General features: G+C 46.7%; 1 protein-coding gene and 1 long non-coding RNA gene across 2 annotated transcripts; both read right to left on the bottom strand.

Moving 5' to 3' along the window:
• Positions 1-2,067: 2,067 nt before the first annotated feature.
• On the bottom strand, positions 2,068-10,622 carry LOC121851580 (nuclear factor 7, brain-like). The gene is made up of 7 exons (XM_042345567.1): positions 10,212-10,622; positions 10,031-10,126; positions 9,636-9,866; positions 7,965-8,098; positions 6,588-6,674; positions 5,402-5,459; positions 2,068-2,133 (listed from the first exon to the last, which is right to left on the bottom strand). Exons 1-7 carry the CDS (start codon positions 10,620-10,622, stop codon positions 2,068-2,070), a joined length of 1,083 nt encoding a protein of 360 aa, XP_042201501.1.
• A 3,022-nt stretch (positions 10,623-13,644) lies between these two features.
• LOC121851582 lies at positions 13,645-13,913 on the bottom strand. The gene is made up of 2 exons (XR_006085930.1): positions 13,839-13,913; positions 13,645-13,675 (listed from the first exon to the last, which is right to left on the bottom strand). It is a non-coding gene; the product is annotated as an uncharacterized LOC121851582 (long non-coding RNA).
• Positions 13,914-16,094: the final 2,181 nt, after the last annotated feature.

The following is a 16,094-nucleotide window of genomic DNA, read 5'->3' on the forward strand; positions in this document are numbered from 1 at the left end:
GTTTGATGCCGGACAGGTTGTAGGAGTGGCACACACACAAACACACGCACACAAGCACCCACACGCACACACAAACACACACACAGAAACACACAGACAGAAAGACGAACACAATCTCACAAAAAGAGAGAAAGACAGACAAACACTCACACAAACGCACATACACAAGAAAACACACGGAAACACACACACGTAAACACACATAGAAAAAAAATTCAAGCACACGTACAAACATACATACACATACACACAAACAAACACAAATACACAAACACACAAACACACAAACAAACATACACAAAAACAACCTCACAAACACGCACACAAATGCATGCACAAACAAACACAAACACACACCGAAAAACATAAAAACACCCATAGAAACACACTTAAAACACACAGACACACAAAATCACATACAAACACACACACACGTAAATACACATACACGGATATACACAAACAAACACAAACATCTAAAGACATATGAACGCACACAAATACAGAAATTGACAAACACTCAGAAAAACACTCACAATCTTAGGCAGACAAAATTGCACGCACGCAAACACACACACAAGCAAACGTACAGGCGCAAACGCACACACGAAAATACTCAAACAAGCACACATACAAACATAAACAAAATCACACACAAATACACACACAAATATACAATCAGAAATGCACAAACAAACGTACACAAAAACAAACTCACAAACATGTACACACATGCACACAAACAAACACAACACACACATTCACATACACACAAAAATATACAAACACACATAGAAACACAGACACACACTCAAAAAACACACAAACACACACAGAAACACAAAATTAAATACAAACATACACACACATAAAAACACGTAAACAGATACACACAAACAAACACACAACCACATCCAAAAACAACCACCCACAAACACACACAGAAACACAGTAACGCACATAAACTCTCACAAAAACACTCACAAACTCATACACACAAAATCGCAGACACGCAAACACACACATGCAAACAAACACATCAAGGAACAAAATCACACTCAAACACACACACACAAATGCACATACACAAACAAACACATAAACAAACACATAAATGCACACACAAACGCGCACACATAGAAACATGCACAATCACACACACGCGAACACACCTACGCAAACACACGCAAAACATATACACATCAATACCCATACACACCCACAACAAACAAACTTATACACACAGAGACACACAAATACACAACAACATCAACAAAATGACATCCACAGAGCGCCTTTCACGATGGGAGGACGTCTGAAAGCTGAACAGTCCGTTGTTGGGGTCCGAGCATGGGGGAGGGAGGGTGGTGGTGGAGGCGAGGGGTGAGAGGAGGGGGAGCGGTTGGAGGGGGGTGGTATAACAGTGAGGGGTGGGATAGAGGTAAGGGATGGGGAAGGGTAGGAGTGGGAGTGAGGGGTGGGGGAGTGACGGGGGAGGGGTGGGGGAGGGGGGAGGGTAGGCAGAGAGATGGGAGGGACACCAATGTCACGGTCGAAAAGAAACGTCTGAAGACCGGCCTTGAAGGAGGCAATGGAGGAAGCGAGGGGAAGGGACCGTGGGATAGAATTGCAGAGTGTGGGGACAGAGAGGCTGAAAGCCCGGCCACCGATGGGAGGACGGGAGACATGGAGCAGCCCAGAGCCCGATGGACGGAGGGAGCGGGCAGGTTGGTAGGGAGTCAGCAGGTCAGAGAGGTAGGAGGGGGCGAGGCCATGGATGGCCTTAAAGGTGAGGAAGAGGATCTTGAATTGGAACATCGGGTTGATGGGGAGTCAATGGAGTCGGTCGAGGATGGGAGTGATGGGATCGGGCGAGGGTGGGAGTAATGGAGTCGGTCGAGGATGGGAGTGATGGGATCGGGCGAGGGTGGCAGTAATGGGGTCGGACGAGGGTAGGAGTGATGGGGTCGGGCGAGGGTGGGAGTGATGGTGTCGGACGATGGTGGGAGTGATGGGGTCAGGCGAAGGCGGGAGTGATGGTCTCGGGCGAAGATGGGAGTGATGGGGTCAGGCGAGGTTGGGAATAACGGGGTTGGGCGTGGGTGGGAGTGTTGGGTTCGGGAGAGGGTGGGACTGACAAAGAGACACACACAGACACATTAACACATGTTGAGAGTTTGATGCAAACGATGGCTTGTGGCCTCACACTGTCACACAGATTCTTGTGACAATATTCAGCCTCACTGATCCGACAGTCCAATGAACACATTGAGATATTGGAGTCATTCAGACTCTGGAGACACAGTGTGTGACTTACCGCAGATTCTGTATTTTACACTCCGAATTCCTCAGAGCCTCACACAGTCGCTTCACTCCACAATCTCCCAGATTATTGTTCCCCAGCCTGGACACAGAGACACAAACACAGGGAATATAGTGTAACAACACAATACACATTGACATATATATACAGGAGCCTTTCACGTGGGGAGCAAGTCCCAAGGCGCTGGGACCAGGGTCAGACACACACTGCTCATGAGTCCACACACACATCACAGTCTCTCTCTATCTCTGTTACTCTCTCTCTGCCTCTCGCTCAAATCAGTCACGAATTTTGATAATATATCTTTCACTGTCTCTCTCTCTCACTCTCTCTCTCTCTCTCAGTCTCCTGCTATGTCTTTCACTTTGTCTCACAGTCTCTCTCTAAAGTTCTTTCACTGCATCTCCCCGAAAACCCAGTTACTACACGTTATAATATATTCTACGGTGGAGTCCTGAAGCTCAGTGGTTAGAGCTCTCGCTTTGCAAGTGAGAGACCTGAGTTCAATTCCAGGCAGAGGGCGAAACCTTGGGCAAGTTTCCTTACTCCACACGCTTAATAATAATCCCTTCAAAAAAAACCAAAAACAAAAATTAATTGGTCATTTTCAATCTACGACTGTTTGTGGGACATTGCTGTGCGCAATTGGCTGCCGCGTTCGTCCACAAATATACAGTGAATTCACTTTGCAGTATGTTCTGTGAAGCGCTTTGGGACGTCCTCCCGACGTGAAAAGCGCTATATCAAATGCAAGGATTATTATTATTATTATTCTCTCACAGTCTTTCTGTTTCTCTTATTCTGTCTCTCTTTCTCGCTCTCTCTCCATCATGCCCTCTCTGGCTCGGTCTCTTTCGCTCGGTGTCTCAGGCTCTATCCCTCAGGCTCTCTGAAGTCGTCCCCCAGTCTGTCTCTCACTCTGTGTCTCTGAGTCACTTTCTCTCTCAATCTCTTTCTCTATCTCTCTCGCAGTTTATCCCAATCTCTCTCTATCTCTCTCAATCACTCTGTATCTGTTTCACCCACAAAACACACATTCGCTACAGTTGAAAACATATTTTCTCAGTCTCCCTCTCTCTCGCTTTTTCAGCCTCTGTCCCTCAATCTCTCTCTCTCTCAAACTCTTTCTCAGTCCCTCTCTATCTGTATCTAACAGTGTCTATTTCTGTCAACCAATATATTTCATTAACTATCCTGTCTCTCTCTGGGTCTCTATCTGTCTCTCTTTTTCTTTCAGTCTCTATCTCTTAGTCTCTCCCACAAAATAGACCTTCACTACATATTATATTTAATCTACCCTATTCTCTCTCACTCTGTCTGTCTTTCTCTCAGTCTGTCACTCTGTCTCAGTCTCCCTCTTTGTCTCTTTCTGTCTCTCCCTGATTCAATTTCTCTCCCTCTTTCTCTCTCTAACTCAGTCTCTCTCTCTCATTATATTTCTTCTCCCCTAGTCAACCTCTCTCTCTCAGTCTATTTTTTACTCTGTCTTTCTCTCACCCAGTCTATCTTCTCTATCAGTCTCTCTATCTGTCTATGTATCTCCCTGCCCATCTCTTTCTCTCTCAGTCCCCCTCTATCTCTCAGTCTCTCGCAAAATATTGATTTGAAGGGAATATTAACCCTGAAAATGCGATCTGCAATTAAAACCCGGATTGTGACTGACTGCGAGGTAAACAGACACGAGTGGAATAAGAAGACATCCGTAAGATTTTGCTCTGCCAGGAATCACCCCCAGGCCCTCTCGCTATCGAGGCGAGGGCTCTAACCACTGAGCTACAGGGCTCAGACTGCAGTGTGTGAGCAGACATAGGCTAACTCAGGGCTCAAGCTGTGCAGACTTTATTCTGGGGGAGGGTTTTGCACTGACGTTTTGACTGTAAAGAAACCAGCTAAACAATACCTCAGGACATGATTTCTCCATAAAAATATTTGCGTCCGGGTGCTAAAGCCAGTTGGGAATACACATGGAATCAGTTACCAAAGTTATGTGTCTCAGGATTGGGGAGGAAGCCCCAGCATCATGCATTTCTGAGCTGGACAGGTTGCAGGAGTCACACACACACGTACACACACAAACACACACACACACACATACACGCAGACTCGCATGTGCACAGACAGACAAAAACAAACATACACATACTTACGCGCACAAACAGACTCATATGCATATATAGTCACACGTGCACACAGATAAGCATACACCCATAACTCAGTCACATAATCACACACACAGATACGCACACAAACACTCACACACGCAGCAGATACGGGCAACACCCACACACAGTAACACACAAAAACATATAGCAGCAAACCACACACAGAGACACGCATTCAAACGCAAACATACACAAACGCGGAAACACCCGCACATGAAAACATACACAGACACACCCAGATAGCACACGCTGACATACGCACACACACAAACACATACAGACACACACGCGCGCGCGCATAAACACAAACAAATAAATACACACTGTTCAATACTGCTCTGAGCTCCCAGTGAGACTGCTTTTAGATTCACCCACAATTGATCTTAAAAGTCCCCCAGTGGATAAGAAGCTTCCCCTGTGCAGGAGAGAATGGCCTCCATTTCATACACACAAATCTCCAGTCAGATGTGGAACTGTCAGGAGGTTGGTTTAGAGAGTTTGAAGCCTGATGACAGGTTTGTGTGTGTGTCAGACACACGGCTGACAATAGTAGAGAACTGCAAACCCACAGTGTGTGGACGGGTCGGGCGATGGTGCGATTGACAGAGAGAGACACAAACACAAACACAGACAGACACAGACACGTTATACATGTTGAGAGTTTGATGTAAAAGATGGCTTGTGGACTCACACTGTCACACCGATTCCTGTCACAATATTCAGCCGCACTGATCAGATAGTCACAATAAACACATGGAGATATTGGCGTCATTCAGACTCTGGAGACACAGTGTGTTACTTACCGCAGTCTCTGTATTTTACACTTCGGGTTCCTCAGAGCCTCACATAGTCGCTTCACTCCACGATCTCCCAGATTATTATAATTCAAGTTCAGCTCCGTCAGTTTGTGGTTTACTTTGAGATCGGAGGTCAAGTCCTCGGTGCTACCAGTTGTCAGATCGATGTCGCTCAGCCTGACGATTATAGACAAAGAAACATAACAGGGATCAGATTAAACACATTGCGTATTATTATTTATTACACAGCCTGGAGATGAGAGACACGGTGCCATAAAAGGGATCAAATTGAATACAAAGCTGTCTGCCATGAGAGACTGTGGATGGGATGGATTGTCTGGGACAGGAGGAAAGGGCCGGGGCTGACAATTTTCCACCTTCACATTAAAATGTCGTTGTACGTGCAACAGACACTTACATTCAGGATTACAGGATTGGTTGTTGGTTGGTGCAATTGGAGGTTCAGTGACTACACAATGTTTGTTGGTGGTGAGTGGGGGGTTGGAGTGTAGGAACCTTCAGTCGGGTTCACTGTGACTCTTAATTTTGACCGATAGAAAGCGATTTGTTGCCAACAACTGAAAACAAAATATTGCACTGAGAAAGCTGCTTGTGTTGTAAGAGCCGTTGTGAATCTATTTTTCAATTGGCAAAACGTTCCCTGGCACTTCATGTTGACGGCAGTCAAATAGTAGCTAATACGCAAATGCGCATCTAATACCTGGCCTCACAAGCGAGATCCCTGAGTTCAAATCCCAGCAGGGAGAAACCTTGGGCAAGTTTTCTTTCTCCACATGCCTGACAAAAATCCCTCAAAAAACCCCAATAATAATTGGGTCACTTCAATCCACGACAGTTTGTCGGTTTTTGCTGTGCACAATTTGCTGCCGGGTTTCGCCCACAAAAATGCGTCAATTGACTTTAAAGTATTTTCTGTGAAGCACTTTGAGACGTCTAGAAAATGTGAAAAGCACTATATCTAATTCAACTATTATTACTATTATTATAGGTGCTGCAGCAGTTTAATCAGCTAAAGCTGTGTAAGGTCCCCCGTGGGAGGGAAACATCCCTCCATTTTCTGGACAGGACACACACCAACCTGTAAATATTGAGTCCCACAGGGTCAGCAGCAAGTGAGTGGGAAGAATCTCTGCTCCCAGTGACTTTTCCTCAAACCGCTGCCGCTGAGCCAGTCCTTGTAGCTTTCAGGAACTTTTAGAAATAATATTGTCCGTAGCTTCTCAGGATATAATAATTTGTGCTGAGAGCCAATTACTGACACCATGTCCACAGTATTTTACTTACCATAGACTCGGTATTTTACACTCCAGGTTCCTCAGATCCTTGCACATTTGCTTCACTTCACAATCTCCCAGATTATGATCCTGCAGCCTGGACACAGAGACACAAACACAGTAACAACACAATACACAATACACATTGACATGTATATACAGGAGCCTTTCACGTGGGGAGCAAGTCCCAAGGTGCTGGGACCAGGGTCAGGCACATACATACTTGCCCACACACCGACACACATACACACACAGGCACCCTTCCTAAATTGGGGAAGATCGAAAAAAATCTAATATTTATATTAATTTCTTGCAGGGTCATGTCTTACAGCTTTACAGGGACGCGGTTGGAAGGTACGGGTGGCCCCAGCCTCTACGGCAACAACATCAATTGCAAGTTTAGGGCCTTTCATATCAGGAAGACGTACCAAGGCAATGAGAGTTTGCACTTGAGCTTGGGTTTGGGATCAGAGACGGGTGGAGTGCAAGGGATTGGGGTAGGTGGATAACCGAAGGCAGGGTCAAAGGGGAAGGTGTTGAGATGGGCATGAAGGAGGCAAAGGAGCAGGAGAGATAGAGGTTCTCTAAGATTGAGTTCCATAGGGTGGTGATGGTGACGGAAAGACTCAATTTAGAAGAGTTGATGGTGGAGCGGGCAGGGCGGGGGCATGGAGCAGCCCAGTGCACACCGAGTGGATGGAGCGAACAGGTTGGTAAAGTTGGTAAACACCACTTCCACCGTTACACACACCCAGTGTCCCTGGGTTGGTTCCATCGCCCTCTCGGCTTCCCTCCCACTCTGGTTCCACCAGCTCAGGCCTCACAGCACTCACTCCCCGCACTCAAAGCCAAGTCTCCTCAGGCCCACGTCACAAGGCTTCCTGTGTCCTGTCCTTAGGGCAGCAGGTCGTCCCCGAGCTGCCACCCAGAGCAGAGAGAGCTTCCTGGGGGCTCCCTCACTCCTTGTGTGTGACACAGCAAAGGGGTGAGCTCTCCCTCACAGCCCAACACAAAGCCCCCCCATAGCTGCCTCTGCCGTGAAGGTCCTCACGCTTTACAACCTCATAGCGCAGTTTACCCGCCTTCCCCACGGCTGCTATCCAGAGCCCAGTATAACAGTGTAAGTGACCTGGGTATGAGGAGAGGGCAGTGGGACCAGCTGATGCCATTGGCGGCTGTTCAGGCCGTGAGGAGCCGCGACACAGTCTGTCAGCATTACAGCCCGAGAGAGTGAGTGTGTATGTAACATGATCAATCAGCGAGGAGGGAGGCTCCTCCTCCCAATGATGGACACCATCTCCTCCGTGTTGTGAGTGCTGTGGGTTCACAAGGGAGAGTGTGTAGGTGGGTATCAAGCGTGAGATTATCTGTCCCCAGGGCCTCTCACTCTGGCGCTTCAGTGAGGAGGGCCTGAGTCCTGGCCACATGGTGAGGGCAGGGCTCCTGTGTGGATATCCTTTCAGTGTCTTTGGTTCTGGGCTGTGTCTGTGAGCACTGAGTACTGTGGTGAACAGAGGGGATCTTTATGTGAGAGTAAGGTGGTAAGAGAAGTTACCAACTCTGACTATGACCTGTCAGAGGCCATGTTGTGTGTGTTTATGGCCACTGTAGGACACCGATGTGTTTTTTTCCCATGTGATTGAATTTCCCATTCTGTTACTCACTCCAGAACCTGTATTTTAAACTTCGGGTTCCTCAGAGCCTCACTCAGTCGCTTCAGTCTACCGTCTCCCAGATTATTTTCTTCTTGCCTGCACACAGAGACACAAACATGGTGAATATAGTGCAGCAATACAATACACATTAACATCTATATACAGTAGGCTTCCATGTGACAAGGACGTCCCAAGGCGTAGGTCGGACTGATATTCAGTCTTGCTGATATTCACCTGCAGAAAGTTGGCACTTATCCAGGACTTGATATTTGACAAACATTCTGTCAGGCCAGCAGTGGTCATAGGTTTCATGTTGGAGGCAGAGAGAGATGAATCTGAGTGTCATGTGTGCACATATGAGTTGACTCCATGTCTGAGGATGATGTCACCAAGAGATGGTATGTACAGGTTAAAGAGGACCGAAGACAGAGCCTTGAGGAACAACACACGAGAGGGTGAGGAGAAGAGATTTGCGGAGACAAAATGGAAATGGGTGTAAGAGATACGATGTGAACCAATCAAGGAAAGAACTTTGAAGGCTGAGATTGGAGGAGGATAGAGTGTCAAAGGGAGCAGAGAGTTCCAGGAGGGGGAGAAGGCAAAGAGAGCCCTGGTCACAGATGGACAGAGTGCCATTTGTCAACTTGATGAAGGCTGTTTCGTGCTGTGGGCAGGAAACCTGATTGAGGGATTCATGACGGGAGAGACAGGTGTGGACGGAGTGAAGCTGGGAAGTTATAACTCTTTCAAGGACCTTGTAAAGGAAAGGGAGGTTGGAGATGGGTGGCAGTTAGTGAGCAGGGATGGGTCCATGGAAGGTTTTATCAGGAGAGGGGTTGATGACAACTGTTTTTCATTATGATGTAAAACCGCACATTGTGTTTGTTTGTGCAACAATTTCTGAGATATTTGGTAAAGATCATTTCATACTTTTTTTCCGAGCAGCTTCCTCCTGATGAAATCAAACACAGACAGAAGTGAGCTCACACTGAGACACCAACAATAACGACAAAAGATTACATGTGTAGAGCACCTTTCACGTCAGGAGGAAGTCCCAAGGAACTGGGCGTGAAATACGCTGTACACATGTAATTTTTAAGACACCTCATTGTAAAATCAGACAGACAGAACAGAATTTTACAGCACAGAGTTGACTGTCATTATTACAGCAAAGTTATTCACTCAAAGTGATTTCCAAAGGTAAGAGGATTCAGATATACAGCCACTATAAAATGTTATTTATGTAAGTTAATAGCTGGGGACACAAATTCAGACCTGCTGACACACTACGATATACTAAATTAGCAATTCAATCTCTTATATCTTTATCAATCAGTATTAGATATTTTTCTCCAGACTGTGTGCAACTGATATGGAGCTCAATTATAATCTATTCTCTTTACCTGCAAAAAGATCGGCCCGTCTCTTTTCATCTGTGTCTGTAACTCTGAGATTTCTTGTTGAACTGAATCTAAATTGCTCCGAATCTCTCGCAGGTTTGTCTCCATCCGTTGTAAAATCTCCTCCTCTCGCTGTCTGAGATCTATCATTACCCGCTGCTCTCTGTCAGTCAGGATCTGGTGTATTTTAGCAAAATCGTTTTTGACTTGGGTCTGCAGACTGCTCGCCTGTTCCTGCAAAATGTCAAACATCACACCGTGTATACACAGTAAAGGTAGTCACACTGAGATATCACAATCTGCACACAGTAAAGAGAGACACACTGAGACCGCACACACTTTATACACCATAAATAGAGACAATCTGATTGTCCGGAAATCAACCCAATAAAACTTACCTTTAGTTGTGAAATATTTTGATTCTGTTTGGCTTCAGCTTGTAGAGCAGTTTCCTTCATCTGTGCGAGAGAAGCTAAGGAGGATTTCACTTGATCCTGGAGTAAACACATAGAACAACAGTGTTTGTATCTGGAATCATCAAGTGGAATAGATTTACTCACTCGTGAGGGGTACTGTTACCTTGTAGATTTCAACAGCTTCCTCAATGGGCAGGAATCTGTGATCCCTGTGTTCTCGCGCATCTCTGCAAACTAAACACAACAATTTCTTGTCAGATTCACATAACAGCTTCAATTCCTCCCGGTGTTTCTCACACTGAAGGTTAATTTCCGTCTGTGTCGGGGTCAGGCTGAATTTCCGAGCTCTCTCTGCTAGACTCGCCAGGGCCCGATTAACCCTGAGGTTCTTTTCTGCCAAAGTCTCCTGACAAACAGCACAGCGGTTTGTCTCCTGCTTTTCCCAGCTCCGGGTGATACACGAGTGACAGTAGTTTTGGCCACAGTCCAGGCTAACAGGATCAGTGAAGAATTCCAGACAAATCGGGCAAATAATCTCCTCGGTCCACCTCTCGGTCTGGAGTCCAGAAGCCATTTTCCCCCTCAGCACTTCCTGATTCAAACTGGTTTCAGTTCCAGTGTGAGTGTATGGGCGGCTCCGAGTCACTGGGCTGTGAAACCCCCTCCTTCAGACTCTTCTTGAGAAATCAGCTGATTGTGACTGTGATCCCAGGAGACCATGAGAAAGACTTGTACATTCATCATGACCCCCACAAGAGTCACTATTCTCTCTGCAATTTACGATGGTCATGACTGCAGGAGTCATGATATTCCTGGCCCGAGAAACGGGAAGAATAACAGCGAGCCGTATATTTGATGCAGGATGTGTAACGCCTCAAAGCTTTGCATATTCTTGTACAGTGTGGTGACAGGCGGGTTTTCGTGAACGTAGAGCCAATCTCCACACAACCAAGTGCAGTAAACAATCATACAATGACCGGCCGATGTTATCAGGGGGTTGTCTTGTCAGCCAATGTTATCTGGTGATTGTCTTGTCAGCTAATGTTATGTGGGTTTTCTTGTCAGCCGATGTTATCTGGTGACTGTCTTGTCAGCCAATGTTATCTGGGGGTTGTCTTATCGGCCAGGAAATCAGGGAGAGAAACGTCCGTCTCTTTCTCATTTTGTGTGGCGAGATCGTTAATGTCCACCAGAACAGATCTTGTTGATTGTGGAGTCCTGTAGTGTTGGTTAATCACAATCTTCTGCAATTCCCTTCATTCCCTACCACCTCCCTGAGCTGCCTCTCTGACCTCCTCACTCCTCAGTCCACCAACTGAGCAGCGCCTCCACTGGATCGGCTTCGGCCTCCGGCCCGTCCCTCGCGCCTTCAGCCACTGCGCCCCGAAACAGTGGATCACTCGCCCTCAGTCCCTCCGCTTTGCCCCGAGCAGTCAGCAAGAACATCCATGTTAGTCGATTGGCTGTTAGCCTTTCCCAAATAAATCATCCTCTTGAACAATAATAACGGTAGGAATAAGGATGAGGAGGAGAGCGCGAATAGCAGGTGATTTTACGGATGAGGACCAGAGCCGCGGGAGAGAGGCGGTTTGACCGTAGCGGCAGCAGAGGGGAGAGGAGGGGATGTTGAGTGACCCGCAGCTGGGAGATGACGGTTGAGAGGGAGGGGAGGAAATAAGGGTAAAGGAGGGCAGGGAGAGGGCAGAGCAACAGCCGCGACGTAAATGGCTGGTGGGTGAGGGGAGGAGGGGACCTGGAGGTGGAGGTGGGTTCAAGGTTTTGAGATGAAGGCGACTCTCAGGAGGTGACGGTCAGAGGAAGGTTTTCGGGCAGTACTTGAAAGAGGGTGAGAGGGATTGAACGAGCATCTGTGCATCTGTCTGTCTGTCTGTCTGTCTGTATGTATGTGTGTGTGTGGCTGGTGACCAGTTGTTGACATTGGCTCCTCACTGTGTATGTGTGTGGCTGCGGGGGTTGGGGGAGCTGAGGCGGGGGTGACATAGCCGCACTGTTGTCTCTCTCTCTCTCTCTCTCTGTGTCTCTCGTCGACTCATGAAGAGCAGCGCCTGATTTGGCGCCTCTTTTATTGTGTGACTCGGCGCAGCGCAGTGCCGTCTCCGGGCGCGGGGCTGACGGTGTTTCGGGGCGCGGCGCCTGTCTGTCTGAGCGCGAGGCGGGACCGCGGGAAACACACACACAACACACACACACACACACACACACAGACAAACACACACACACAGACACACACACAGACAGACAAACACACACAGACAAACACACACAGACACACACAGACACACACACACAGATACAGACACACACACAGACAAATACACAGATACAGACACACACACACACAGACACACACAGACAAACACACACACACACAGAAAAACACACACAGACACACGCAGATACAGGCACACACACAGATACACAGATACAGACACACACACACAGACAAACACACACACACCGAGATACAGATACAGACACACACACACAGAGACAAACACATACAGACACGCACACAAATGCACAGACATTCAGAGACAGGCACACACACATGCACAAGCACACAACACACACAGACACATACACACAAATGCACAGACATTCAGACACAGGCACACACACATGCACAAGCACACACACACACACACACACACACACAGAAAGACACATACACACACAGACGCACAAATGCGTACACATATACACATACACACACACATACAGACACACACACACACACACACCGGTACACATTTACTAAAGAGGAGGATTATAGTTACCGACTGAGTTCCCCTTTTCCGCGGCACAAGAGCAAAGTTCACTTCACTATAAAAGACTGTTGGTGGCGTTAGATAACAGTAATTTTTTTTGGCAAAAAAAACCCCGCAGGATTACACGTTGTTTCCACGAGAATGAAGGGTTCCTCATCAAACAGAGCAACAAGAGATATTCATGAAATCCTCGGGGACAAATCGGTCAATTTCAAGCCAATATCTCGACATCGTTTCAACGCCAAAACAGGGTCTTCTATACGTGTGGTGATCACTGCCGGACAGTAACATTAATCTGTCGTGTTCACTGCCAGTGGTCCACAAACTGGTGGTCATTTCGGAAGATATTATGGTTTTCATACCCAACGGTTCATTAAACGGGTTACGAACAGCTCAAAACGTGGCGAGTCGCCAGGAAGGAGGGTCACAGGTTTAGTTTTCGGGGTTGTGTTGGCAATTCGCTGTCTCTTATCAACGCCAACACCCGAGTCTCAGCCCCCGGCAAAGCAAAATATCTTTAAGGTCGCGATACACTGAGCTCACTCTGCCCCGTGTCCTCCTCTCTCGCTCTCATGCAAAGGGTCCTTCCCTTCTCCTCCTCCTCCTCCCCAGACAGTACCCGCACACCCGTAGGCAGCTGTGTGTCAATAACGGTCCCCAGACCAGGTATGGGAGAGGAATCAGAATTAACATCTTTAATAATCAGTCACTACAGAGTCCAGAATATATTCCATATTACACAGACTGTGTGGACAGTCACCGCCTCAGCTCAGCTCTGATTCCCCGCAGTGACCGCAGCTGATTCTCTCCGTCTGAACTGAACCCATTCCCCCACAGCCTGAAACACATTAAACAGGAAATAAACCCATGGGATAATGGTACAAACTGTAAGCTGTTCATGTCGTTTAATACATAAATAAATCTCTTCAAACTGTTCCCATTCTGATACGCAGCCCTTTCTCTATGTGTTCATCACATTAAACACTAACACAAACACACACCTGATCCCCTCCAGACTGGTGCAGGTCAGTATGAGGCGGCGCAGAGCGGGTACAGAGCCGTCTGTGAAGGAGTTAAACACCAATTCCAGAATCCTCATTGAGCGGTTTGTACTGGGAGCGGAGACCAGACCATCAGTGCAGCCATCGGTCAGTCTGTTACCCCACAGCCTGAAGATCAGACACAGAGGCATAACAGGGATAGAGTAAACACAGTGTATATAAACCACTGTAACTCACTACAGACCGTCACCCACCGAAGGAAGAGACGTTAGAGGCCACAAGTGGATATAGAGATAACTACCCCCAAACAAACAACCGTAAGGCACACACACACTATCTCACTCACAGATGCAAACACAGAAACATTCACAACCACAGCACACACAATCGTAAACAAACACAAAATCATAAACACAGACACGCACTCACACAAGCGCAAAAAAATACACACACAGAAACACACGTACACAGAACACACAGATAAACACACACCAATACACACATAAACATCACACACAGGCACACACACACAGAAACAGACACATGCATGAACAAAAATACTAATCAACAAACACAAATTATTCAGTGCTGCTCCGAGCTCCCAGTGAGGCTGCTTCTAGATTCGCCCACAATTTATCGCCGCTGACCAGGAGCGAATGTGCCATTTCACACATACAAATCTCCAGTCAGATGTGGAACTGTTAGGAGGTTGGTTTCGAGAGTTTGAAGCCTGATGACAGGTTTGTGTGTGTGTCAGACACACGGCTGACAATAGTAGAGAATTACAAACCCACAGTGTGTGGAGGTATTGATGGGACCAGGGCAGGAGCTTCGGGATTAGATACAATGGGAGCGAGTTTGGGGCTTGGAGCCAGTTTAGGGGTCGGAGCTGTGACTGTCCGCATGTCACCAGAGCTGGGGTTTCCAGCGCATGGTTTCTTATTAACACATGTCGAGAGTTTGATGTAGAAGATGGCTTGTGGCCTCACACTGTCACACGGATGCCTGCCACAATATTCAGCCGCACTGATCAGACAGTCACAAAAAACACAGTGCGATATTCGAGTCATTCAGACACTGGAGACACAGTGTGTTACTTACCACAGACTCTGTATTTTAAACTCCATGTTCCTCAGAGCCTCACACAGTCGCTTCACTCCACAATCTCTCAGATTATTATGGTTCAGGTTCAGCTTCATCAGTGAGTGGTTTGTGCTGAGAGCAGAGGTCAGATCCTCGGTACAATCAGCTGTCAGATTGTTACTGTCCAACCTGGAGATCAGAGACACAGAGACATAACTGGGATTAAAGTAAACACAGTGTGTGTAACCCACTGTCACTCACAGTTTGTTTGATACCCAAACACACGCACATACACGCCTACACAGACACACAAATGTATACCAACACAGATAGAGATACGCACACAAAAACTCACAAACACGCACAAGCACATAAACACACTACACACAAACAACCACATGTACCATAGATAAATACAGACACAGACACACACACACAAGCACAAACACACACACACACAAACAAACAAGTACACGCACGCAAAAACACAGGCACACTTACACAAAAATTACTCCCAAACAAATACGCACATGGACACAAATATGCAAACAAACAAAACACACACACACAAAAATATACAAATGCACACACATTCACAATCGTACACACGAACACAGATGCACAAACACACACACACTATCGCACACACACAAACCCAGCTGCACAAACACACGCATATTCAGAAACACACACGCGCACCAAAACACACAAGCACACACAGAATCAAACACAAACACACTCAAACACAGGCTTCCAGATACAAACACAACTACACACAAACAAACACATTGCACACACATAAATACACACACCGATACACATACTTCTAGCTGATGTATGTGTGTGTGTTTGTGTGCGTATGTGTGATCGAGTATGTGTTTCAATGTGTGTGCGTAGGTGTGTGTGTCTGTGTGGGTCTTTTTAATAATTGTACAATGACGGCTATATCGTCTGATATTAACAGTGAGCACCTCAATATAGTCAGATATTTAGGGAATGTATTTACGTCTACCAGTGTTTGTTGGTCTGTGTGTGATTGTGTAAATCTATGCTTTCATGTGTCTGTGTCTGTTGCGGATGAAGCTTAATATCTTCCAGATGTTTAGTGGCTCTGGCTGTCTGGTATTAACAGGGAGCACCTCTATATAGTCTGATGTTGACAATGTGTGTGTA

This window comes from Callorhinchus milii, unplaced genomic scaffold, assembly GCF_018977255.1.
Source record: "Callorhinchus milii isolate IMCB2004 unplaced genomic scaffold, IMCB_Cmil_1.0 Scaffold61, whole genome shotgun sequence".
Classification (NCBI taxonomy): Eukaryota; Metazoa; Chordata; class Chondrichthyes; order Chimaeriformes; family Callorhinchidae; genus Callorhinchus; species Callorhinchus milii.

What these genes read in the sequence shown, in the direction of transcription:
- LOC121851580 (XM_042345567.1), bottom strand. Translation starts at nt 10,622, where the DNA reads ATGGCTTCTGGACTCCAGACCGAGAGGTGGACCGAGGAGATTATTTGC. An exon ending in AAGCTGTTGAAATCTACAAG is followed by an intron (nt 10,127 to 10,211) that starts GTAACAGTACCC and finishes TGTTTACTCCAG; the next exon opens with GATCAAGTGAAATCCTCCTT. An exon ending in ACTTGACCTCCGATCTCAAA is followed by an intron (nt 2,134 to 5,401) that starts GTAAACCACAAA and finishes TCTCTTTGTCAG; the next exon opens with TCCCACCCTCTCCCGAACCC.